Source organism: Chaetura pelagica, unplaced genomic scaffold (assembly GCF_000747805.2).
Source record: "Chaetura pelagica isolate M959 unplaced genomic scaffold, ChaPel_1.0 scaffold79, whole genome shotgun sequence".
NCBI lineage: Eukaryota > Metazoa > Chordata > Aves > Apodiformes > Apodidae > Chaetura > Chaetura pelagica.
The window spans coordinates 6,211,530-6,235,664 of NW_009969339.1; the positions used below are offsets into that span (position 1 = coordinate 6,211,530).

Genomic DNA, 24,135 nt, shown 5'->3' on the forward strand with positions numbered 1-24,135 from the left:
TTGGTTCTCCTTTGCTGGAGATTAGCACTTACCCAAGGAGTATGTAACCAGTGACACCAGCTTCCTTCACAGGGTCACCTAACAGTCCAAGTTTGGTCAGTATTGATGAGAATTGAAATAACAAAGCAGTAATGAAAGTATGTGTCCCACTAGTGATCCCCAAAGCCATTCAAGGATCCTCTAGACACAAAGGATCTATTAAGGCTTATTTTCAGAGATCACAGTAAAGTATTGCACACTATTTGTCTGCTTAAATAGTTTAAAAACTGAAATCTAATTTCCCAGAGATTAGTAATAATATTATTATTATTAAAAAATGCTAAAAACATATGGAAGTAATTTATCCATGTGAATCTACTGGAATATGTAACAGTTAATAGCTAGGGATGGCAGAGGTCTGTCTGTGCAGAGATTTAGCAACAGCATTTTTTAGACAACTGGACAGTGCAAATTCCAAATAATTATTTTAGCCTTTTCTAAAAGCTAAAGTGATGATAAATTTAGACTACCCATGAAATGCACTGTATGATTTCACTGGCACAACAGAGCATAAAAATTCACTGCAAGACAGCCTCTCCACTGTCAGTTTTAGACAGCTGACCTTTGGTCAGGACATCCAGAAATAATAAGAAAGGGTATAGCACTGAGACCACCCAACACAAGAGACTAGCACAACTGCTGACATGGAAGGGTCTGGTACGCTGGGACAATTCACCAGTCCCATGGATTGTCAAGCTTAGGTCAGCAATTCCATGATGGGGGAGGTCTCAGGACGGGTATTTGGTACTTCACTCTTGAGCTTGTAAAGGCAGGTGAAACAAGTCTTGCAGAGCCATTCGGAATTAGTCCAAACCTGGAGGATGTATGAAACAGGTCACCAGGAGTTCTGATTAGTGTTCCAGCTGTCAGGCCCATGTAACAGTTCTCCCAGAGGCACGCAGAAGTCACTCAGCCAGCATTCGCAAGCGCCGCTCGTGTAGGAGCAATCTGATCTCCCTCACTATTAATGGCGAAATGAACAGGACTGTTGAACTCGTCTGTGAAAAGAAGCACATCCAGGACAGTTAGCACAGAGCAACCACAGCTGCAGCCATTCTGCACTCCAACATGCATTCAAGGCCTCCCCAGAAAGATACAGGCTAAGAGAAGAGATGACAAAGTGGGAGAGCAGATGGAAGGACTACGCTTGCAGAGAAGCTTGTACAATTTCAGCTGTCACGATATTTATGAAAAGAAGATGAGCTCTTCACCTTCTCAATGGCTTCCTCCTGGCCACCAAAGTGGCCTTTTCCCTTGTCAGCACAGGGCACTTCCAGCAGGGAAGAATGGGTGAATTGTACAGCATTCACCACTGTGGCAATGCTAAGGAGATCAGGGCCCAAATAGTCTTCTCTCCCAGTGGAATACCACAAGACATCTTCATTTTAATTTCAAGATCCTCATCTCTCCTTCTACTAATCTTCAAGAGCTAACAGACAAGCAGCTTAACTTTATCCCCCTGAAAATACTAGGAACTAAGTCTCATGGTAATGAAGAAGGAAGTCAGTTAGGTGGTATAAGCTTTAGGAAATGCATTCAGGTATTTTTGTGCCTCTACCACAATCTCAGTTTCCATTGGCCAACGCACCTTTAAAGGATCCAAAATTAATCCAGTTGATTTAGACGCCCTGAAGCAAAGGCACACCACAGACCACTAAGAATGGCATTAGAGTTTGCAGCTGCTGCAGAACAGATTTCACGCCTAGGTCACAACTTTCAGGTTCTCACAAAAACTTTCTACTGCAAATTGACCTTTAAGTATTCTAAAAAAGGATATTTCTTACCATTAGAATAAAGAAATAGAAAACCCACATCCATCCCAGGTTGTCCTGGATCAAAGACACTAGGTACTAAAAAGAAAGGGGAGAAAAAAAAATTATTCTTCAAACTGGGAAGAAAGCATGACTTTCAGGCATTACTCTTTCATTTTCTAGAATCTGTGGGCTGTTAACACTCCATACAGAGCTGATCACAAAACCTTCCAGCTGATCCTTTCCTGTCAGAAGAGATAACTCAGAACTCCAGCCTTTCTGTATAAAACTCACAGTCCCAGCAAAGCAGAGATACCATCCTGAAGCTTTACAGTAACTCATAGCAGCACACAGAACAGAACTACAGTTTCAAAGGGTGACAAATTGACTCAGCTGAATACGAGGTTTTTGCACAGAACACTGGGACGTTAAGTGGACCTAAGTACCCTCAGAAGAACTAAAAGCTCTAGAATGGCTTATAAATTACACAGGAGGCATTTTCAAGAGCTGTGCAACCACTAACTGCTTAACCCTTCATCGTAGGCAAGACACTTGAGACTACATGCTGTTCTGAACTGCATCCTAGTTCAATAGGACTACACAGGCTACAAAAGAAAATGTACTCCCTATTAGCAGATTTTTATTCAGATGCTGTACAAGGGCCTCCCTTCTTCACCACTGAGTATATTAGCACAAAACAGGATCTGAATTTCTAACATGCTCATTGTGCATTTGCTGTTATTCACACCCCCCCAGAATGACATCATGGTTGTCTCTGCTGAAATAAATGCCATGTTAGAATGGGAAGCAGGTGGAATTTTTCAGAACTAAAGGCCCAATTTTTATGATGACATAAGTTTGAATGGTATGTGTGGGAAGACAGAAACACTCTTGACAATGTAAGAACACTGAGTATAACACTGCACTTGAAGGCATCCACAAAGCACTTGTAATTTTCCCTGTTAAATGGAGCTAAGCAGCATCTTTCCTACAAAATGGAGACTGAACAATTGTACTTACCAGGCAATCAATGGCAAGCACAAACTCAAATCCCTTTCCAGGGAAGAAACTTGGATGCCTTGCCTACATCCTTGGTATTTTACCTGCACTAGAGGATGCCTGGAATAGAACCGGCTCCGATCTTTCCACTAAATCCTTCCCCTTCCCAAAGCACCACTGTGTTCTTCCATATAGTTAATGCTTGTATTTTAAAAGAATGTCCCCAGTGGGCACACTGTCAGCTTCCTTTTCTGCAACAGGCTAGTCTTCAGACCTCTGGCAGCATACTGTAAGGACTATCAAAGTAAGTGGTGCTGGATTTACAAGGTGTAAAAGACATCCACAGATAAAAAGGGGAACCAACCACAAGGGCAAATTTAAAAATACTTCATAAACATGGTAACATTCATAACTGGTACTCTAATTTTACTATACAAGTCAACTTTTCTGTAAGCAAAAGTTTGCTATTGCCTTTGAACAAAAAAATCCCAAATGTAAAAATATTTTACTTTTAGAGAAACTGACCTTTACTTGCTTTTCGGAGTTCAGATTATTAAAGTCTAAAATTCCTCTGCATAATGAAAGTGCCATAACATTAGCCCTATGAATACTTAAATTTAGTTCTTAATTGAATTGTTCCCACTGGAAGCTTAAAATGTGTATGTTCTCTTGGATTTTTCTTAATAAATAATATATTATTATTAATAAATAATGATAAAACCAACCCAACCCAAATCCTCTCTCTCTCTCTCTCTCTCTCTCTCTCTCTCTCTCTCCCCATGCTACTTCAGATTGAGGAATGAGCTCACATCTTTAACCAGAACAGACTCTGTCTCCTTCTCCTCCATTTCCCTTTGGTAGGCTCACCTGGCCCACTGCAGCACCAATACTGCCAGTTCCATCCACAATTCCCGTGACAGTTGCCAAAGCTTCACTGCTGCCTCTCACCAGATCCTGGCGCCCCAGGTCAGCAGAAATTGCAGAACTGATCATGTTGGAAGGGCCTCCAATGAAAAATCCTGAAAGTGTCAAGGAAACAGCCTTGGTGTGGAACATGCATGAGGACAGATTTTCAACAGAACATCTCCAAAAGACATATTTTCTACCATGCAACGCTCAGTTAAGTCTAGGGATAGTGATCACAGACTAACTGTAGGCAGAAGTGCACACTCACAACTGAAGCATATGGTCACAGCACACATTACCTACCTGGAGCACACACACAGAAAATGCCAACTAGCTCATGTTCATCCAACAGCAAAAATGAGGCGATTAGCTGTGGCACACTCTGCAAGAAGCCAGGGTGCACCAAACTGCATACAGACAGCTACCTTTGAACAGCAAGCATGTACAAACTCTCAGCATGAAGCACATTTAGACACACTTCTACTTTGGAGTAGTATACCCCTATGCTACAGCCTCAGTCTCCAGGGTTTCATGGTGGAGATGGAAAGCAAAAAACACACCATGAGAGGACAGAGGGTTCTGAAGTAGGAGTGTTTGAAAAGAAAGGCTCTATTCACAGAGGCTAATCTTAATTCCCTAACATAGCACAGTATGTCTGGTTGCATACAGCTCTTGTGGCCTCTCACAGTACACAGGGCATTTGGGGTTCTGACAGACAAACACGTTTGAGCTGCAGCTCATGATTTTGCCATATATACACTTTCTCAGATACCAGACCACTGCTAGGTATTTTGGCATAAATCTCTCCTCATCATGCTGAGCCAAGGCAAACCTCTTTATTTCCAAGCCATTATTCTATAGTCCATGTTCCATACCTCTCCCTGTAAGGCAGTTTTCCTACAGCTATATTCCAAAAGTAACAGAAAATGAGCCTGAGCCTTTATTCATTCTGTAAAACCAGCAGAGATGGCAGCAAAACCAGCAGAGATGGCAGCATGCATAAATGCACTCCCACCACCTGAAGGTGGGGTTACTGGTTTTTCTGCAATGTATAGAGATGTCTACTGGCATAACAGTGGCAGTTAATAAAATACCTGTAATTGCCATGATCACTGCATTGATAGGTTTGCTGTTTGGAGAACCTGCAGAAGAAAGACTAAATTAGTGTAAATAAAACAAATCAATTTGAAAAAACCCCCTTCATATATTTTTTTTTTTCAGGATCAGAAAGAAGTATGCAAATATCCAGCTTGAACCACCTGTTCAGTCACCCACATAGTGGCAACAGTAACTTCTATTTGACTAGATAATTCCACAGAGATTAGTCTTCTTGAAAGGCATTTAGAGACTAAAGACCCAGAAGTTCTCTGAGAGCATTTAACAGTAGAAAAGCCACTCTTGCCATTAGAACTTTGTGCCTTCTTTCAATATGAGATTTGCCTGGGTCTAGGCCCCAGCCTGGTTATGCTTCCTTCTGTGACACAGAGCTTGCATATATTCTCTGTGCAAGTCCATTTGAATAGGAAAAGAATCCTCCCTCTGTCTCTCTGGGGAAGTTAGACTCAACTCAAACTCTCCCACCATAAAGTATTCAGCACCTGAATGACCCCTTCCACTCATTCTGAATTTTCCAAAATCTGTTTTAAAATACAGAGATTAGATCTGGAGGTCACAATCCAGCAACTGCCTAAAGAATGCTGCACAATAAAGACAAAATGCTACCCCCCATATCCTAATTCATCCCTACAAACCCATGTTTGAGCATCTATAGGTTCTGCTCACCTTTCCAGGAACAGCATCATAATGTCTACATGCAGCTGGTTTCCCACTATAGTCCCTCAGTGCTTTTCAGTCACTGCTTGCTTTTTTCTCCTGATATCTCTTACAGGCATCACCTGAATCCCTTATTCAGTCCTTCAATTTAGGGCCTATGAACAGTGAAGTTACCATGTGCAAGGCAAGTTGCAGACCTCTTCACATGTTCTTAGGCCATTATTACTCCTATGTGCAACACACTATGCACATAAAAAGGTTTCCCAGTTTGGTTGATGGAAATTAAATTATCACAGTGGAATAACTTTGTACTGTCTGTCTGAGCCTTCTGTACCTGGCTGGACAGCAGCATATTTTGAGTTAAGGACAAGAGACCCAGACCTCTGGCTGCTCTGCTGTCAAACTTCTAAATTCATCAGCAATGATTTTATTTTCACTTCCCCTTCACTTTTGAAAATAATGAGTTAGCACAAGAGCCTGCATAACTCCATCAAACCTAACCAAACTAAATCCCTGCTATTTAATGATTATACCTTATTGACTTGACTTTGAGACCATGTGAGTAAGCCAGTGTGCTTCTGAAAGCCACACTTCAAGTCCAGCTCTGAAAGTGACTTCTGCCCGCTGATCTCAAAGTGCTCTACAAAAGCCAGTCCGAATTGCCACCCCATTTTGCAGGAAGACACAAGAGAAGTGGAATCACATCTTAGTGAGGCTAAGCACTCCAATACCACAGGACACCACATCTGAAGACACAAAACTCTTATCCTTAGAAGAGCTTCATATGTATTTCATAGAAATGAGATCTGTGTCCTTCTACTGTTTTCCTGACAATATTGCTTTTAATAAACAATCCCCAAGAGCTCTTTCTACTATAAAAGAAGAAGAAACTCTTCCATTTCACTGCTTCCAGAAGCACAAGTGGTGAAGTCTAAGAGCTTCTTCCTCTTTGTAATGTATATAAACCCCAGAACAGATCTGTCCTGTCTTTCCTCTCACTATAGGGATGCCCCTGAGATTTCCTGCTCTGCTATTTGTGGTGTTGATACCATGACAATGCCTAAAATCTCACTGACTCTGGAGAAGGGTCAGTAGCATAACTCACTAATACAGGGAAATCCAACAACTCAGCTAATTCTTTTACACCTCATTAACCAGAGAACAGATTTCTTTCTGTGCAGTGCCACACTTCAGGTAAAGTAGACCAAAAAGTGCCATCCTGACCCAGAAGCAGTTTCAAGACCAGAAAACATCATTCAAAGAGGCTGTGCTCTGGTTCTCTCTCAGAAGCACCAAATGAACCTGTTACCACTGCACAACAAAAGCATACTCACGGCTGTAACCAAAAAGAGAGCCTACAGCAAAGAGCAGGCTGATTGCTAGTACTGGGGCTCTCTTCTGTAGCACATCAGAAATCAATCCCTGGATAGTCCCACCTGCAAAAATAAATAAATAAATAGATATATCATTGTCAGGCTCAGAATGTTAACACCTTGAACAAAACTCATTTCACTGAGTGCAGTGGCCTCTTGCCTTCCTCATCAATACACATTCTCTCTAAAATCCTGAACACTAAGTCTCCTGCCCTTATTGCCCCAGACATAGAGACAATAATAAACCTAAGAGGCTCAGACAGAGCAGGGAAAACTACTCATACTGCTTTCCCAGGAATTTATTACTTTTTTTTTTTTTCTTCTTTTCCTGGCACACAACGAGCCAGTGCTCCTGTTTTCCTTTTCCTATAGGATCACTGCAGCTCTAGAATCACCACAGCTCTGGATGTAAGCAAGCTGTGCCTGGTTTCTTTAACAGAAAGTGCAGGAAAAGGCAGTTACTTTTCACGGGGAATGCACTGGCACACAGGCCTCTCATTCCCTCTCTCTCTCACCTACTTAGGTTGGTGCAACTAATCACAATGAATGCCTATAGCTGATAAAAATCACCTTATGTATCACTGCTGCCTCTGTAGAAACTGCTCTGCTGGTAAAAACTAGAATGTTAAGAAAACCCTAATATAGAAAAGGCAACAGAGGGGGGGAAGGACCCTAAACAGACCAAAACAAGGATGTCTATTCTAGGAAAACTAACTAGACTAGGTAATAAAGCAATAAATTGAGCACAGGAGAGTGGAAATCTAAACACATGTACAGTATGTTCTTTATTTTGGAGGAACAGAGTCAGATTTTGTGGCCAGCAAACACAAGTGCAATTACATTTTATTTCTGAACATAACACAGTTTTGCCTGCTCTGCTGAGATCTGAACTGAGTCTCTTTTTAAAAATACAGGACAGAAAGGACAGTACAGAAACCCAGTAAGTCGATCTAAACTGTCCCTCAAATGTATCTGTCAGAAATACAGTAGCGAGCAGCAGGGACACAATTTTGTACACAGCACTTTTCAAGAAGTCCTAGTGAGTAAAGAAAAAATGTCTGCTGGGGGTAATGTCCAAGAACACCATAGTGCCCTTTACATTGTATGTCAACTCTTTAGGGAGCTCACATTCTCTGTGTTTTAGAAAAAAAGCCACAACAAAATAGCCAAGCAGCTGCATACATAACTAGACTGTTCATATATTCAGCAAACAGCTAGATCCCAAGGAACATGACTGCTCTAAGATGCATTTGCTCTCTTTCATTTTCTATGGCTAGCAGGGCAACTGCAGGAAGATGTCATTCACTTGCTCACTCACCTATGATTCCTCCCACATCATACCAGATCGAGAGCTGGTCAGCTTCTGCTTCTTTCCATCCAAAGTTGTTGCTGAGGTAGAAGGGCAGCCAGAAGAAGAATGAGTAATTTACCAGTTTCAAGCAGGCATAAGCCAAAGAGTACTGGAACAAAGGGAGGGACAACATGCAGTTAGCACCTGAGAAATGCAGTGTTTCTGCTTCTTCCCATAAAGTTCTCTATCCATCTAAAGCTTTCAAGGAGGAAGTACTTCTGCATTTCATGTAAGAAGGCAGCATAATGAAAACTTAATGCTGAACATCAAAGGGAACCCAGGAATACAAAAATCACTGTCAGTTATTTTCATTGAATCAGTGGGTTAAAACATTTTCCTTGTAATCTTGAGAGAAAATGACACCAGGCTTTAAAAAATGAAGGAAATTTCTGAAGAAAAGGGAGCCAACCATGTGACATGAAACAAGCTTGAGATTTAGTCATCTGTGCATGATGCTGAGAAAATTTATGTGAAGTAATTCCTCTGTGCTGCCTTTTGCTGCTCAGAAGGTTCACGTGCTTACAGCAGCAGAAGAGTACATATCGTTCATAATCCCCAGGCAGGTGTTCCAGGACACAAGATGAAAGGTTTGGCCAAAGTTAAGCACATGCTTCCAAACCCAACAGCTGAGACAATCCCCCGCTTTTGGCTGCTGAGCTCAAGTTCTCCTTGATCTTCTTTAGAAGATCATCTTTCCTGTGTGTGGCAAAGATTTGTTCCCTGACCCAGCATGCAGGATAAGGCCTCCTAATAAACACTGACACAGCAGTTCAAGGAACTCAGACTTGAAGAGATAAAATAAGGATGAAGGTGGAAAAAAACCAACCTGTTAGGGTCTAGAATCACAGCTTTTAAGACTGGATGTATATGTACACACTTGTCTTTCAATTTCAAAAGCAGATTTTTAAAAAAATATATTAAACTCCACACAATCATCTATTCTGAATTTATAGTATCCTTTATATTATTTGTATATATATTATTTTAATAGAACCTTTATAGCTGCATTATTAATGCTTTTCCACTCTTACAGCACCCAACCTAATCTCTACCATACATAAAAGGCACAGGGATGTTTGATAGAGTTTTCCTGCCTCTGGGTGTAAAACTGCACTGTATGAAGCGATATTTATTACAACATGCTTAGAAACTGCCTGCCAGATTGCCTGACTGATTAAACATGGAATTTCCTGAGATTCAGGGGAAAACTGTCTGTACTAGAAGTCTTACACCATGTCACTCAGCAGAAGAGAGAAAATACAGAAAAAAATGTCAAATAAAGTATTTGTAGAATCTTGACAAGGCTTTAGAGGTTCTCTTGGTATTTGGTCTCTCACGGATCGGACAGTGCCCTGGTTTGGCTGGGCACTGATCTGATAAAACTCCCAGACTCAGAGGTGTTCATGTTGCTGTGCTAATGCACACAACACTTCCTCAAAATCCCAAGTGCAGAAACAGCAATTGTATGGTACCTCCTTGTGTTCTGGCCAGTGAAAAAAGGTCACACATCGTCAAGATGGGTAAGCTTCATTTTGCCATCCCTCAACCAACTGTCTTACCAGCAGAACTGTGGCTGCCCAGCCCTCTAAATAATGACAATCCATGCATGCCTTCTAGATTTTGGGTTGCCTTAATCACAACAACCAAGCACTTTGCTCGTTAAGGGTGTCTGACAATACTGTCCATTCAGTAGCTCTGCTTCATGATCAAATCCTGCCAGACCACACTGTGCTACAGAGCCAGCCACCCATGCCCTTATTCTTGCACTGGTTCTAGTATTCAGAGACCACACAGCCCACTGACACAGAACATTAATACTGATTTTTAATGGCAGGTTAATTTTTCATCTGAACCGATCCCATTAATTGGACAATACTGCTGATGCAGAAGTACAAGTTCTCACACAGGGACAGGATGAGGATATGTGGAAACTGCATCACCAGGCCTTGTTTCCAGTTGTTTATTAAAAAACAACAAAACATACTTTGCCACATGTTGTCTCATGCTGATTAATGCTTTTCAGGCCAGATTTCTGCTCTAATGCAACTAAAAAAAACCCAGACCTCAGTATCAGTACCACAGAATTCAGTGTGATGCTCAGCTAGCAGTGAGAATCCCATTCCTCAGGGCATTGTAGCTGCCTTACCAAGAAAGCATCCTACAGTCACCTTCCTCATGGCCTCCCTTCTAAATTCAGCAGCAAAAAGGGCACGATCTCTCTGCCCATAGTTGCCTCATTACATGCACTAAATGAGGCAGGAGTCTGATGGGAAGAACAACACACAACCACATACCTGAAGAGTGTTATATCCATGCACACAAGGATAACAGTCCCAACACCAAGGGTTTAACAGCATAAGAAGTCAGATGTCAATCTCATAGCCTTCTATAATGGCATGACTGGCTGGGCAGATGAGTAGATAGATGTGTCTACTTGGACTTTAGAAAGGCTTTTGAGACTGTCTCCCATAACATCCTCATAAATAAGCTTAGGAAGCTTAGCTGAGTGGACAGTGAGGTGGCTTGAGAACTGGCTGAATGGCAGAGCTCAGAAGGTTGTGATGAGCAGCAGAGTCCAGTTGAAGGCCTGTAGGTAGTGGTGTTCCCCAGGGGTCAGTACTTCATCCAGTCTTATTCAACATATTCATCCATTACCTAGATGAAGGGACATAGTGTGCCCTGGAGCACCTCCCCTATGAAGACAGACGGAGTTGCTGGTGTTCAGTCTGGAGAGGACAAGGCTCCAGGGAGACCTCAGGGCAGCCTTCCAGTACCTGAAGGGGGCCTACAGGAAAGCTGAGGAGGAACAAGAAAGCCAATGGCATCCTGGCTTGGATCATAAATAGTGTGACCAGCAGAAGTAGAGAGGTGATTGTCCCCCTGTACTCAGCACTGGTGAGGCCACACCTGGAGTATTGTGTCCAGTTTTGGGCACCTCAATTCCAGAGAGATATTGAGGTGCTGGAGCGAGTATAGAGGAGGGCGATGAAGCTGGTGAAGGGTCTAGAGAATAAATCTTATGAAGAACGCTTGAAGGAGCTGGGAATGTTTAGTTTGAGGAAGAGGAGGCTGAGGGGAGAACTCAGTCTCTACAACTACCTGAAAGGTCACTGCACAGAGGCTGCTGCTGATCTCTTCACACAGGTAATTAGAGACAGAACAAGAGGGAATGGCTTCAAGCTGCAAGAGGTTAAGTTTAGACTGGACATTAGGAAAAAAATTTTCATAGGAAGAGTTGTTAGACACTGGAATAGGCTGCCCAGGGAGGTGGTTGAGTCACCATCCCTGGATGTGTTTAAGGGTCGTTTGGAAGTGGTGTTGGTGGATCTGGTTTAGGGGAGAAGTCTGTAGACTAGGGATGATGGTTGGACTCGGTGATCCCAAGGGTCTTTTCCAATCTGAATAGTTCTATGATTCTATGACTTTTTACAACGAGTAATGGCTTTAAACTGGAAGAGGGAAGACTTAGGTTAGACATTAGGAAGAAATTCTTCACTGAGGGTGGTGGAGAAACTGGCACAGGTCACCCAGGAAAGCTGTGGATGCCCCATTCCTCGAAGTGTTAGATGGGCTTTGTGTAACCTGGTCTAGTATGAGGTGTCCCTGCTCATGGCAGCGTGGTTGGAACTGCATGATGTTTGAGGTCTGTTCCAACCCAAAACATTCTGTGATTCTATGAAAGGCTGAGAGATCTGGGTCTTAGCCTGGAGAAGAGAAAACTAAGAGGAGATCTCATTAATCTTACAAATATCTAAAGGGTGAGTATCAAGAGGATGGGGCCAGACTCTTTTCAGTGGTGCCCAGTGACAGGACGAGAGGCAACAGGCACAAACTGGAGCACAGGAAGTTACACCTGAACATGAGAAAAAACTTCTTTACTTTGAGGGTGACAGAGGAGCACTGACACAGGCTGCCCAGAGACGTTCTGAAGTCACCTTTTCTGGAGGTATTCAAAACCCACTTCACACAATCCTGTGCAACCCACTCTAGGTGAACCTGCTTTAGCAAGGGAGTCGAACTAGATGAACTCCAGAGGTCCCTTCCAACCCCTTTCATTCTGAGAGTCTATGAACACGTGGTCAACATATTAACCATGTTGTCAACAAATGCTGCCAACACAAAAAGTCATCTTTATGTTTAACAGCATAAGTCAGATGCCACTCAAGAATCTGTGTCCTCACCAGTACTACACCCGGAAGGCAACAAGCTTGGAAAAAGCCAATGGCCTTTGGCTGGTAGTTAGTGTCAGCTTCCTGGACAGAGTAATTCCGGTCGTCATCATTTGCATCATCATCGTCCATTAAAGGTCTGTTGGCATCTTCCTCCACACTGCTGTCTTCATCTGCTCCAAGGTCAGGGAGACCTAAGTTTTCCAAAGGATATGCAACAGGAAAAACAGACCACAGACTGTTCACCCTCTCCCCATTTAAAAGCTATGCTCGCCTCTTTTAAGCAAGCCTCTCTTCTAACAGTTCCCTTGCTCTCCCATACCTCCATCCTCCTTTGGCTTAGAAACTTATCTAGATGGTGTTCTACAGTGTTGCCAGTTTCTACCCTTTCTCTTCTAGCACTCTTGGAAGTACTCTTCTAATCCTGGTATCAGCCTTGTCTGTTCTGAGTGTCTGGCCATTAGATGGACAACAACAAATTAGTGCATTTCCCCTCTTATTTAGTGGTTGGGATCCTGGGACCAGGATCCTGGGTACCACCTTCCTGGAGTGGGGAGGCTGAGTGTACCAGTGACTACTCAGGCAGCTGCTGCCAGTTAACCCCTCCTTGGGAATGGGAACCCTTGGAACTCCACTGGGCTTTCTGGGCTGCTTGAATGCTCTTCTGAGTGCTTCTCATGGTAGCTTTAGTGCTACCAACTTTATAGCCTTTGCAGGCACCTGGGAACCTCCTCCATGGCCCTGTCAAATCCCAAAAGCTCTTTTGTTTTCCTGTTACACTTTGGCTTTAATACCAGCTTCTCAGAGAAGGTCCATACCCATCCTGAGAGCTATTTAACAGGCTGAGGGAGAACTGCAGACAAAGGCTTGCAACAGTTTCTCCTACCAAAGCCAGCTACCAGTTTGCCTACTGTTTCTTTAAAAAACATACTCATTTTCCCGGTGAAGAAAAACTGATATTAGACACATTCTAATGGAGAAGTTAGAGCCAGGCCAGTTTATTTTGCTTTTTTAAAATATCCAGACCCTAGACACACGATGCACGATGCCATTTAGTGTGGTCTTGGTGAGGAATGCATTTGCTCTGTTAAATACACTAAAGTGCAACCCCATTTTATAAGAGCCCTGAGGGTAAGTGCTGTCAGAATGAGAGGTACTGTTAGTACTACATGGAAAGCTGCAGACCTGCTTTCCATGAAGGGACTGAAATGCTGCAGCTCTCTTCTACTTACCCACTTCCTTCGGTGACGTCAGGAGCCCAAAGAACACAATGACCCCTCCAGCAAACTGTACCGAGGCAGTCACCAAGAAAGCATACTGAAGATATATAAGTAAATAAAAGATTCTTTTTAAAAACACTTTCAGTCACTTTCTTTACATTCCAAACTTGTCAGAGAGTAAACAAAGCTACATTCACCCAGACTACATCTATAGAACTTGGAAACAAGTGATCTCTGCATCTCCTGAACAGACTCAGTTCTATCTAGGCTGAAAGATCCCATTGAAAGAGCTGGTTTAGTGTACTGAGGTGACAGCAGCGAGGAAGGAGCTCACCCAGCACAACCACAGATGAAGCTATATCGGAAGGGACTGCTCAAAGAAGGGACACCAAACACCAAATTCAAATCAGGTTGCTCAGGGCTTTGTTCAATCAGGTCTTGAAATCCTCCCAAGACAGATCCTCCAGGCCCTTGTTCCAATGCTAAACTAACTTCATAGTGAAATACATTTCCAAACGTCCAGTTGAAAATGTCCCTGCTTCGCTTTATACCCATTGCTTTTTTAGGGCTCTCATTGTGCACTGCAGGAAAGAATCTGGCTCTGATTTCTCAGCCACCTTCTGACAGGCTTTGGAAGGCTGCTGTTTGCAAGATGCATGGGTTCACTCACATTCCCCGTATTCAACTGCTGGCTTTGCAACATTACAGCAATGTAGAGCCTGTTATCTCTCAGAGACAGGATAAGAAACTAGTCTCTCATAAACCAACCAGACATGCAGTCCTAGCTAGCAGCCAGACAGCAATACCTACCTCATAGCCGTATTTGAGAACACAGGAGGCAAGGAATGCCCCAAGGATATTTCCCACAGATGCACAGGCACTCCAGAGACCAAACACAAAACCTCTCCTGCAGAGTGAGAAGAAAATGTGAAAAAGGCAGCTGGGGGAGAGGTAATATTAGGAACAACACAAAGATATAACATTTGAGTGAACTTTAACTTTTTTCATAAGTAACAGCATTCTCCCAGTCCACTTCAAAGAGACTCAAAGATCACTTAAAACAAAACGCAGAATAACTTGGTGGCACCAAATGGATAAGTGAGGAATGTTCTATCCTGAAACATCTGTGTTATAGCAGAGGTGGGCTGGCAACAGATATGGCTATGGCTACAGCTCATCTACAATACCCCAAAGTTAGAGAGTTCAACCTACAACGAGTCAGTTTCCATTCAGCCTCTTCAGTGGCAAATAGACAGAAACAGGTTTTCCAGTGGCATGAAAATTTGAATTCAGCCACTGTGCATTATGAGACTTTCCAAGTCTGAACCTCTGCCTCTAACATACACAACTGTGCTCACATCAAGCTGTTCTACGTCTCCAGAAAAAAAAAACAACAAATAAGTAATAAGACATATTTCATCCCCCAGAACTTTAATTCTAACCTAACAGTTGGCCTTTTTGGTTTGAGACTTTCAGTTCAATCTGCTACTCAGTAAGTCAGATAAGTGAGTCACTGAAGAAAAGTCAACTTACCCAGCTTTTCCAAACCAATTGCCCATGACAGCAACTACACAGGGCCAACCAGTGGACTGCAGCAAGCCATTCACAACCCAGAGACAGCAGTAGAACCATTTGTTGTAGAAATGCAACCATTCTGTGAGAGTGCCAAAGAAGAATACCTAGAAAGAAGGGGGGAAAAACCCACAAAAATAACAGAGACAAAACCCTGAGGCTACTGCTGAAAGCCAGGCAGGAGTTCGAAAAAAGAAACAACAGGGAGAAGGTCGCCCACAAGGGTCAGGCCAGAGGCAAGCCTGGCATTGTCTAAGAAACAGCTGAGAGTTAACAGCACCCTCTGCTGAGCCACCACAGCCCTGGCTCCAGAGCCCAAACAACTCCAGATACAAATGTGCTATCACAGCACTTCCACTTCAAAAAGACTTTTATCTTTGTAAACAACACAGTTGTAACAGGAGAGGAGAAACAGACAAATACTTTCAGTAGCAACACTGAAAATACAGTAGCCTCCTGATCTGCTATTGTACTGACAGCCCAATCCACACAGCTCTATGCAAACACAAAACCCTCAGCAGTCATTTGTCTTAGCAAACTTAACATAAATACTACAGCCAGCTCTCAAATTACTAAGACTACCCAAGCTAGCCAAAATAAACACACTTTGTAGCAAACTGTGCTTGATGCATGTTTGTGGTAATGTGTTTGCAGAACCAAATAGGCCATAGTAGGGTTTGTAGCCCGTGGGTATAAATCAAATCGCTCCACACATTTTACCACTACTTTAATAACCAGAAAACCACAATGAGATAAAACTGATTCACACTTATCTGCAGTGGCTTGAACCTCAGGAGCCCTTTTGTTTTAAATGGACATTCTTTTTTGACACATGCCTTCCCAGCAGTTACAAAACAAGTAAATGAATGCTTAGTATTGTTAGCATGTCCTTTAAAGAGAAGCCTTGATGACAACATACGTGGGCTGGGAGAACAGTTACAATACAAAACAGTCCCCAAAAGTCCAAATACACCACTCTTGTACAAAAGCTGTTCGTCAGCCCTCTAGACAGTGCCGCAAACGTAGGAATTTCCTTCTGACACAGTACCCATAAATAGTTATTTCAGGAAGAGGTGAGTCATCTAGCATAGCTCTGTGCTTTAGACAATGCAATAAGTGCATCTAGGACTAAAGTCTTAAACGCAGACTTTGAGACCTCCGAGGTACAGCTTATGGGCAGGGTCAAGCAGAAACAGAGCTTCTTCTCCCTTAAAGAATACCTTATCCAGAAACTCTAAGAGAGATTTCTAAATCACAGTAGTACATTCTGACTTACCACCAGAGCAGAGGAACACATGCCAAAAGACAAAACCCAGCGTAAGTTCAGGCGATCCCCAACTATGCCACTGACAAAGAGACCCTGAGAACAAAACACAGCATGAAATTAAGCCAAAAGATCTGCATGTTATCTGTAAGAATTAAAATGTGGTAGAAAGGTCAAACCAATCCAAACGCTGCTGTTACACCAATTCAGTTTGACTCTAACCATTCCTTCTGCCACCAGAGAAACTCTATTCATAGTTACCATTACATTTCTTGTTTTTTAAAAAACTCAGCTGAGAACACTCAGAGAGAGAGAACTAGCCCCCCCACCCACTTGTGACAGGGACGTGAGAAATTCTAAAGTGACGGTATTTCTCTTGCATTTGTCAACAAGCATCTTCACACGGATGACAGTCATGGGCAGAAAAAACAGAAATGGAAGGGAAAATAACCTGCTTCCTGAACTAAGCTGCATTAATGCTAGGCAAGTCCAAGAAGAAGAACCTGTTAATCCCCTCCAAATGTGGGTGTGATCATCCCAATAAGATTCAACCAAAGATTAATAGCTTTGGGTTAGTTTTACTCACCACAGCATAGGAAAACAAAAAAATTGTGTCCAATGTCCCCAAGAAAAGAGTTGCTTCTTCTGCATTTGGAAATAAATGGCTGCTGTTCCAGAGCTACAGAGAGAAAATGTGAACAAATAAACAGGGAGAAGGACAGCTCATTCTCCTTTTTTTCGATGGAAATCTCAGCTCCAAAGCAAAACAGAATCTGGTCTCAGCATCCTCCCATTCCTCCAACACTTCAATTATCAAATCAAGAAGAATTTCTGCAGAAGGCAATGTCAGAAATATTGAGTGCCTCTTTGTTTCACTTCTAAGGGGCAAGCTAGGAAACCAGAAGTAGAAACGCTCATTCCACCTGGATCAAGACAAATGAGTGGCAAAACAAGCCCTACTTCTAACAAGCCGGAAATTGTTCGACAGTTTCTTACACCGAAATACTGATGAGCATCTTAATGAATAATACAACAAAGGCATATTCTGTTTTATGTGCAGTGTCTCTTCTGTACTTGTCTTGCTGTCTGCACTAAATGAATAATTCCCTTAAAGTTTTTGTGGCAGCAACCATGGTAAGGAGTGACAGACCACAAGCTGAAAAGAAGGAACAGAAAAAAGAACAAGGGGAAGAAACACACTGGTTGGAAGCTATTTACAATGAACTCCAGTCACAAAGGTTGTTATGTTTTGTGCTGACCCTGAGTTTCATTTTACTTTCAATACGATAAAAAAAAAGGGGAAAAGACTCAACTGCAGCCAAAATAAGATTAGTGACATCTGCTGAAAATAGCAAGCTTTGAGGGTGACTTGAAGAATAAATTTAATCACGACAAAGATTTCTTCCCTCTCTGCCATGCTCCCATTAGAAAGCAAATAAACTCAATCCAAACCTGACCTATGTATGTGCCCAACTTAAACCTACTGGTTTTAATTTTACCTCTCCAGCAGAGTACCCTGTACAGACAACACTAGTTATACACCCACGTAGTTTAAAAGATGCAGCATTGGTAAGGCCTATCAACACAAATTCTGCTTAGGTCTCATGTGTCCAAGAAAACTAATAAATCCCTTGAAAAATACTTTTTGCGACTTGAGGCCACTAATACGCACTTACACCAGCAGATTTCAACTTGTAACCAGGGATCCCTGGAGGTCCACAAGCTATTAAGAGTCTTAGAAGGCTAGATAATGAAATATTTTTTTATTAGGCTTAAATTCATTAAACAACCTCTGCAGAACTCCCAACTCTTAAAGATCTGGGAAATCTGAAAAGTATAGATCTAAGTTGTCCTTCTAATTAAATCACACTAGGGTCTACTCACAACATAACTGAAAAACATTTTGTTATACTTTAAAAAAATATATTCTCAAAAATAAAGAACAACTGTAGTTAAAAAGATACACCAAAGTACAAAACTGATAGCACATAAGTGACTTATCTGTTCTATCAGTTTCCCAGAAAGCACTTTATTGTTAACCGACATAACCTAAATTGATACCAAAAGGACCATTTTGACCATTTTTGTTGATCAGACACATACATCTCAACATCCAAAGAGTGCATCACATATATATGTATGCGTGTGTGTATATCTATATATATATATAAGATCAAAACAGCTTCTAAAATATACTAGTAGTGTGAATGTCAGTTAAGGAACTAAATATAAACATCCTGTAGTTCATTTCAGCATTCCTGAGATGCTCACTCCTTTTTGCCATACTATAAAATCCTGAACACATTAAAGGCATAATTTACTGTTTCTACTTAGCACAAAAAAAATAGTATTTATCATCCCTCAGTCAAATATTCAAATAACCAATGATTTCTAATGCAGACAGCACCCAAGCAACTGACCTGGAACTCCCTGCTCTAATAGATCTCACGGTCTGTGATGAAGCTGTTAATGTAAGATTTCTTCCACTTCTCAAAAGCATGGGGACAAGCCCCTGCTAAAAACAAGCATGCCCCTAAAAGGACTGTGGGCAGGAGCCAGGAGACAGTTCTTGCACTCCCATTTGCGAGGTCCAAGCAGCATACAGCTTCTTTTCTGCAAGCAAACACTGCCAATATTCCCCCCCGCTTTTACTGAAACTGTGATTTTACAGACAAGGGGCACTGGATGTTCAGCATTCTCAGAAATCAGACCTTTTAGATGCAAGATAAAATACCATTCTTCAATATCAATTTAGGATAAGCAGCTGGCACTTTCAGATAGTTTTCTTCTCTCCTATTTTGGCTCTCCTTTTAACAGCAGCACCAACATAAAGAAAGTCACAGTCAGGGTTTTACAGAGATCTCTGTAAACTCATTAACTGCCCTCATTTATTGCCTCTGACTCTTCAGAAGAAGGGTCCCTCTTTCCCCCTCTTCCCTCAGCTCCATGCTGCTGCCTACTGCAGAGACTTTTCCAGGATCCCCATTTCCACTGGAACACTAGCTTCTTGAGAAGATCCTCCCTGGGCACCACTTAGAAAAGATTTCACCATCACATGATGACCCTGAAAACTACAATTCAGACACCTGAAGTTGCCACTCATGTTCAAAGAAGTGCCCCGACAGACACTTAAAGGGGCCTCATCAGCACCACCAGCTCAGTATACTGAAAGTGACCCACCTCTCTTTGCACTTGCCTATCCCCTGCGTCCTTACCTCATAGGGCCGGAGCTCAGGGGCGGTGCTGTTTAGGCAGGAGGGAGTCCATTGGCTGGAAACGCTGACTTTGACATTACTGAATGTCTTCCTGGAAGCATGGAGCAGGGAGTAGCTGCCAGAGAACACACAAGCACAGGTTGGCCAAATCTTCTCTGTAGGTCAAGGAGGAATGCGTGGATCTCAGAATACACATAGATGCTGCCTAAGCAAGCAGCATAGAGGACAGGCAGTTTGGAGATAGCAGTGGGAGCCCCCAGATTATGGGCAGACACACTCATTTTAGTGGAGAGTTGTGAAATAGGGTCTTGATTGGAAAGGAATTCCTCTTTTTAATTTCAAGAGGAGGTGACTGTGCAACAACATTAGGTACCTCAGGAAATGAACCACAACCAACAACAGAGAAAAGAGAAGATGCACTCATCTGGCTAACCACCACTACAAGTGCTCTTCTAGAGACAAATTAGGTATCAGGGGCAGTATTGCTGCGAAGATCAAAGGGTATCAGTGAGGCAAAGTTTGTAAGAGAGGCAGTATGTAACAGACAAGCTTCCAACAAACAAATCTAGTAGACCTTCAGACCTGAAGCAGTGACCTCTTTGTTGCGGAGGCCTGTCCACTGTCTGCAAACAGCATTTTCAGTAAAGAGGACCCCAGAATCAAGAACAGCATGTTCCACCAGTCAGGACAGGCATTACATTAGTTCTGAGCATCAGGGTTTGACTAGTTCCTCACCACACCCACCCACATTCAGCCTTCCACAACAGACTGCTGCTGGCTTGCCACAGTCAGGCTCACCTTAGGTACAATTCCTGTTTGTGGCTGGATTCCCTAGAGGCATAGCACACTTAGCTCCACTAGTGCATGACTTCCAGACCAGCTGGAACAACTAGCTTTTGTTTTCAAGGCTCACAGCCAAAGGTGAAGACTGTTTCCTTACCTTCATTCTCTTTCTTTGGACATGCCCTCACTTTCCCAAATTCAGTGAGACAAACACTTCTCTGTGTAGAGGTAAGAGTCAACCTACCTGAAAAAGGTCAGCAAGAACACCACAATATGATGGTGGGTGCAATGGGACACAAGGCCTCTGTTTGCAGGCTGCCTCCGTAAGCTTCCAGGCAAAGCCATCCTCCTGGCAGTCCTATCCCTGCCCCTGTCCTTGGTGACGAAGTCTGGACAGTGCTTAGGTCATTTTTCTTCTCACTTAAACAGAAGAAGGTAGGAAGGGAGGAAAAAAGAAAACATTTGAATTAAAACATGTGTGTAAGATACACCTCTGTTCCCTAAACAGCTGGAATTCAGCAGGTACAACTGTATGCCATTCCTTCCCCATTTGTTTGACAGTGCTATCCATCTCATCACCTATATATTCCTCAACAGGAACAACTGTATGCCATTCCTTCCCCATTTGTTTGACAGTGCTATCCATCTCATCACCTATATATTCCTCAATACCCTCTACACCCTGAAATGTCTTTTTACTCCCACTCGCCCAGGATCCCGTGATTATCCCTCACCCCACTTCTGTTTTGTTCCCCTCTTAGCAGGTGCCTCTTCAGTGCCCATGACCAAAGGAATTCCCCCATGACCTGCCAACTCAAACTGTTCCTATGTTAAAGACCATTCTGCACCATTTGCATACACAGTGCACTATAGAGTACCCACAAATAAACTAACTTTCCACTGCTACCTGGTTGGCCACAGACTAGTGAATAAGTCAAGTGAACAGCATTTGGTTAGTGGCAGGAAATGGTTTTGGATCCAATTGCTTCTTTAAGATGTTGTGAAAGAATATACCCAAGAGTGGACTTGCACAGGTGAAAAATGGAAAGTTACTGTGAGGACAAGGCTGAAATCCAACAGCTAGATCCCATGCCTATTCATTCTCAAGCCCAACATTATAGCTCCATCTGTCACTAACTCATTTGTACAGCATGTGACAAGTCATGCTCTCCTGTCCCTCCCTGCCAGGCATAGGTGACATCCGCCTAAACTCTGAGACACCAGATGTTATCAGGACCAAGGAAAGGCACACAGTTTCTGAGGGCTGGCTCACACCACACCTCTCCCTCAGCTGTGCTGGCCTCGCTGAGAAGCCCTTTCTGCCAAACCAGTCTGGGGAATGACCCCCTCTGGGCAGTGAGGTGGCGAATCTCTCTCCACATCCCCTCTTTGACTTCTTGGCAGAGATCTTTTCAGCCAGATTTCTGTGCCACAGCTCACAAAACAGCTACACAAACACCTTTGCCCGTGCAATGGACAGAGCAGTGCAGGGAAAGATATGCTGTACATTGATGTCACAGAACTGGATCCTGTGCACACCAGCTGACAGCTAGACAAATCAGCAAGTGGGAGCTGCACCTTCAAGAGACATTCACACACCACACACATTCTGAAGGCTGAGAAGCAGTAAAATAATCCACCACCAGTTTTCCCCCAAAGAATTGGAGCTGAAATAAGTTGAAACATAATGCATTTGTGTTCTTTTGCATCCACGGCTGCTTTTTGTAGCGATTTGCAAATATGTCTGAGGACTTTAAGTTCAGCTTCAGAACCTCACCTGGAGAAATTGGAAATAATTGCCCAGACTGTCGAAATTGGAGAAATTGGAAATAATTGCCCAGACTGTCTCTTATCCAAAAATTCTTGCTCCTGCTGCAGAGCCAGTATTTCAGTGAGACTGTTTGTTCTTGCTTCAAATAACTTCAAAAGATTTCATCAAGACAGCTTTTACTGCAAGAAGCCATCCTTTCCTGTTCTCTCAATGATGATGTGTGCCTGACTGACTAAGAGATGCCAGCTACTACAGGATACATTAACCATCATAGGCCACACCTGACCTCCAAAACAGAGTATGGTCCCTCTGACTAACAGGGACTCAGCTATTACATCTTTGAGATGCTGGAGTCATGCTTACCCTACACCACACTTGAACATCTCCATTCTCATCCAGGACAAACAACAGCAAGTCTATACAAGATCTGAGATCGTCTGCATCTAGGCAGCCCAGCTGCAACTGAGCCACACTCCCATTCCTCCAGCTAGGACAGCCTGCCCAGCTCTGGCAGCACCTTCCAGCAAGGACATGCTTCTAGACTGCTTGGGTTCACCTACAGCTGGAGCTGTGGGAAGGCAAGGCTATCCCTAGAAGAGGCAGCTTTGCAAGTAGTATTGATACAACCTCCATCTAACGTTCCAGACCATTTCACCATGTCAGTGAATGAAAACTCAGAACCCACACAGATATCACACGGTGCTGCTCCACTTCAGGCAGCAGTAAAACCCCTCAGGGCTGCCCCCACCACAAGCCACAGGGAGAAGATAAAGGAACCCAAGGCACTCCGATTTCACAGCCCCACCGTCCTTACAGACCCACGACCCACACAGTCTGTTGCTCAAACACAAGAGCATGTTCTCCTTCACCCATTTGAACATTTGTTCTCCCCCCCTCGCACCAGGCAACCGCAGATAACGAAGAGTTCTCCCCAGGAAAGCAAAACACTGTCTGTTGTGCAACTCGGTGAGAAAAGTTCCTTCCTCAGCTAATCTGTCCACAGCCCGGAGCACTGAGATTTACCACCCGCTTCATGTCAGTGTGTGCAAATACAACTCTTATTTGCCCAAGATACCAAGTCTTTTTAGAGCTAAGACCTGTTTTTGACCTTAAAGTCACCCAATTTTTAATAGCATTTTCTACTGAAAAGCTCTATTCCTCAGAGCTTTTCAATCTCAGCTGCTTTTCTAGAGGACGACCTTTTGGTACAGGACAACACTTTTCACTTATTTACAGCACAGAGATGAGTAACAATATTATTTTTTCATTTGGCTTTTTTCTTCTTTCTTCATCCTGTCCTTCAAAACTAGCACTCTCCCTAGAATGAATGAAGAATTCTCCCTAGAAGAATATGCAAACAGGAGTTAATCCTTACAAATTAGTCTTCTAATTATTCTGAGAACACCATGTTAACCTTGTAGTGGAGGGAGAGTAAAAACTAGGAAGCAGAAGAAACCACAGAACTCAAGGCAGCTGAGCACAAGCCTTTAAGAAAGGAAGAGAGCTGCTTTTAGCTGCTTTGCTTGCTTGTTCAGCACTATTTACCTTCAGCCAACCCATCTTTTGAATAATCTTTTGTCAAAGCTTTTTGCATTCCCCCTTACCTATTCCCTTGAGGCCAAAATAAGGCACCTTAAGTTCAGAATAAACTTCCTTAATACCACCTTGCAGTCTTCCCAAAGCCGGCAGGAAAAAACCCAGAATTAACATTTCTGGGACTTCCAAAGTGCCAAGCAAATAAGCGATTTAAAACAAACAAACAAACAACACACACACAAAAAAGAAGCCCCAAACAAACCCAACACACTCCTTCGTGCCACCTTCCTAAACGGACCGACAGGTACAAACCCGGCCGGGCCCCTCAGTATCACCAGCAGACCCCCCTGCCCCCGGGATGGGGAAGGGGCTCCCCCGAGCCCGGCCCGCCGCCCGCACGGCCCCCCGGAGGC

The 24,135-nt window shown here is 43.0% G+C and overlaps 2 protein-coding genes across 2 annotated transcripts in view; one reads left to right on the forward strand and one right to left on the reverse strand.

Annotated features, from left to right (window-relative positions):
• Positions 1-944: 944 nt before the first annotated feature.
• On the reverse strand, positions 945-20,833 carry SLC37A3 (solute carrier family 37, member 3). Its single transcript, XM_010005820.1, has 14 exons — positions 20,660-20,833; positions 19,633-19,747; positions 17,004-17,096; positions 16,430-16,513; positions 15,115-15,260; positions 14,392-14,488; positions 13,594-13,678; positions 12,374-12,555; positions 8,160-8,301; positions 6,803-6,904; positions 4,790-4,837; positions 3,657-3,808; positions 1,824-1,889; positions 945-1,037 (listed from the first exon to the last, which is right to left on the reverse strand). The coding sequence occupies exons 1-14, from the start codon at positions 20,758-20,760 to the stop codon at positions 945-947; spliced, it is 1,506 nt and encodes a 501-aa protein (XP_010004122.1). The 5' UTR covers positions 20,761-20,833.
• A 3,247-nt stretch (positions 20,834-24,080) lies between these two features.
• RAB19 (RAB19, member RAS oncogene family) overlaps positions 24,081-24,135 on the forward strand; it is a 4,910-nt gene continuing 4,855 nt past the window's right edge. Inside the window, exon 1 of the mRNA XM_010005874.1 lies at positions 24,081-24,133. Within this exon, the coding sequence (XP_010004176.1) occupies positions 24,081-24,133 (53 nt within the window). The remainder of the gene's footprint in view (positions 24,134-24,135) is intronic.

Excerpts from the sequence above, each read along its gene's own strand:
- SLC37A3 (XM_010005820.1), bottom strand. The coding sequence starts at position 20,760 with ATGGCTTTGCCTGGAAGCTTACGGAGGCAGCCTGCAAACAGAGGCCTT. Across the intron at positions 17,097-19,632 it reads CTGAGCTCCGGCCCTATGAG|CTCTGGAACAGCAGCCATTT; the intron begins GTAAGGACGCAG and ends TTCTCTCTGTAG. Across the intron at positions 4,838-6,802 it reads CTCTCTTTTTGGTTACAGCC|GTTCTCCAAACAGCAAACCT; the intron begins GTGAGTATGCTT and ends TTTCTTCTGCAG.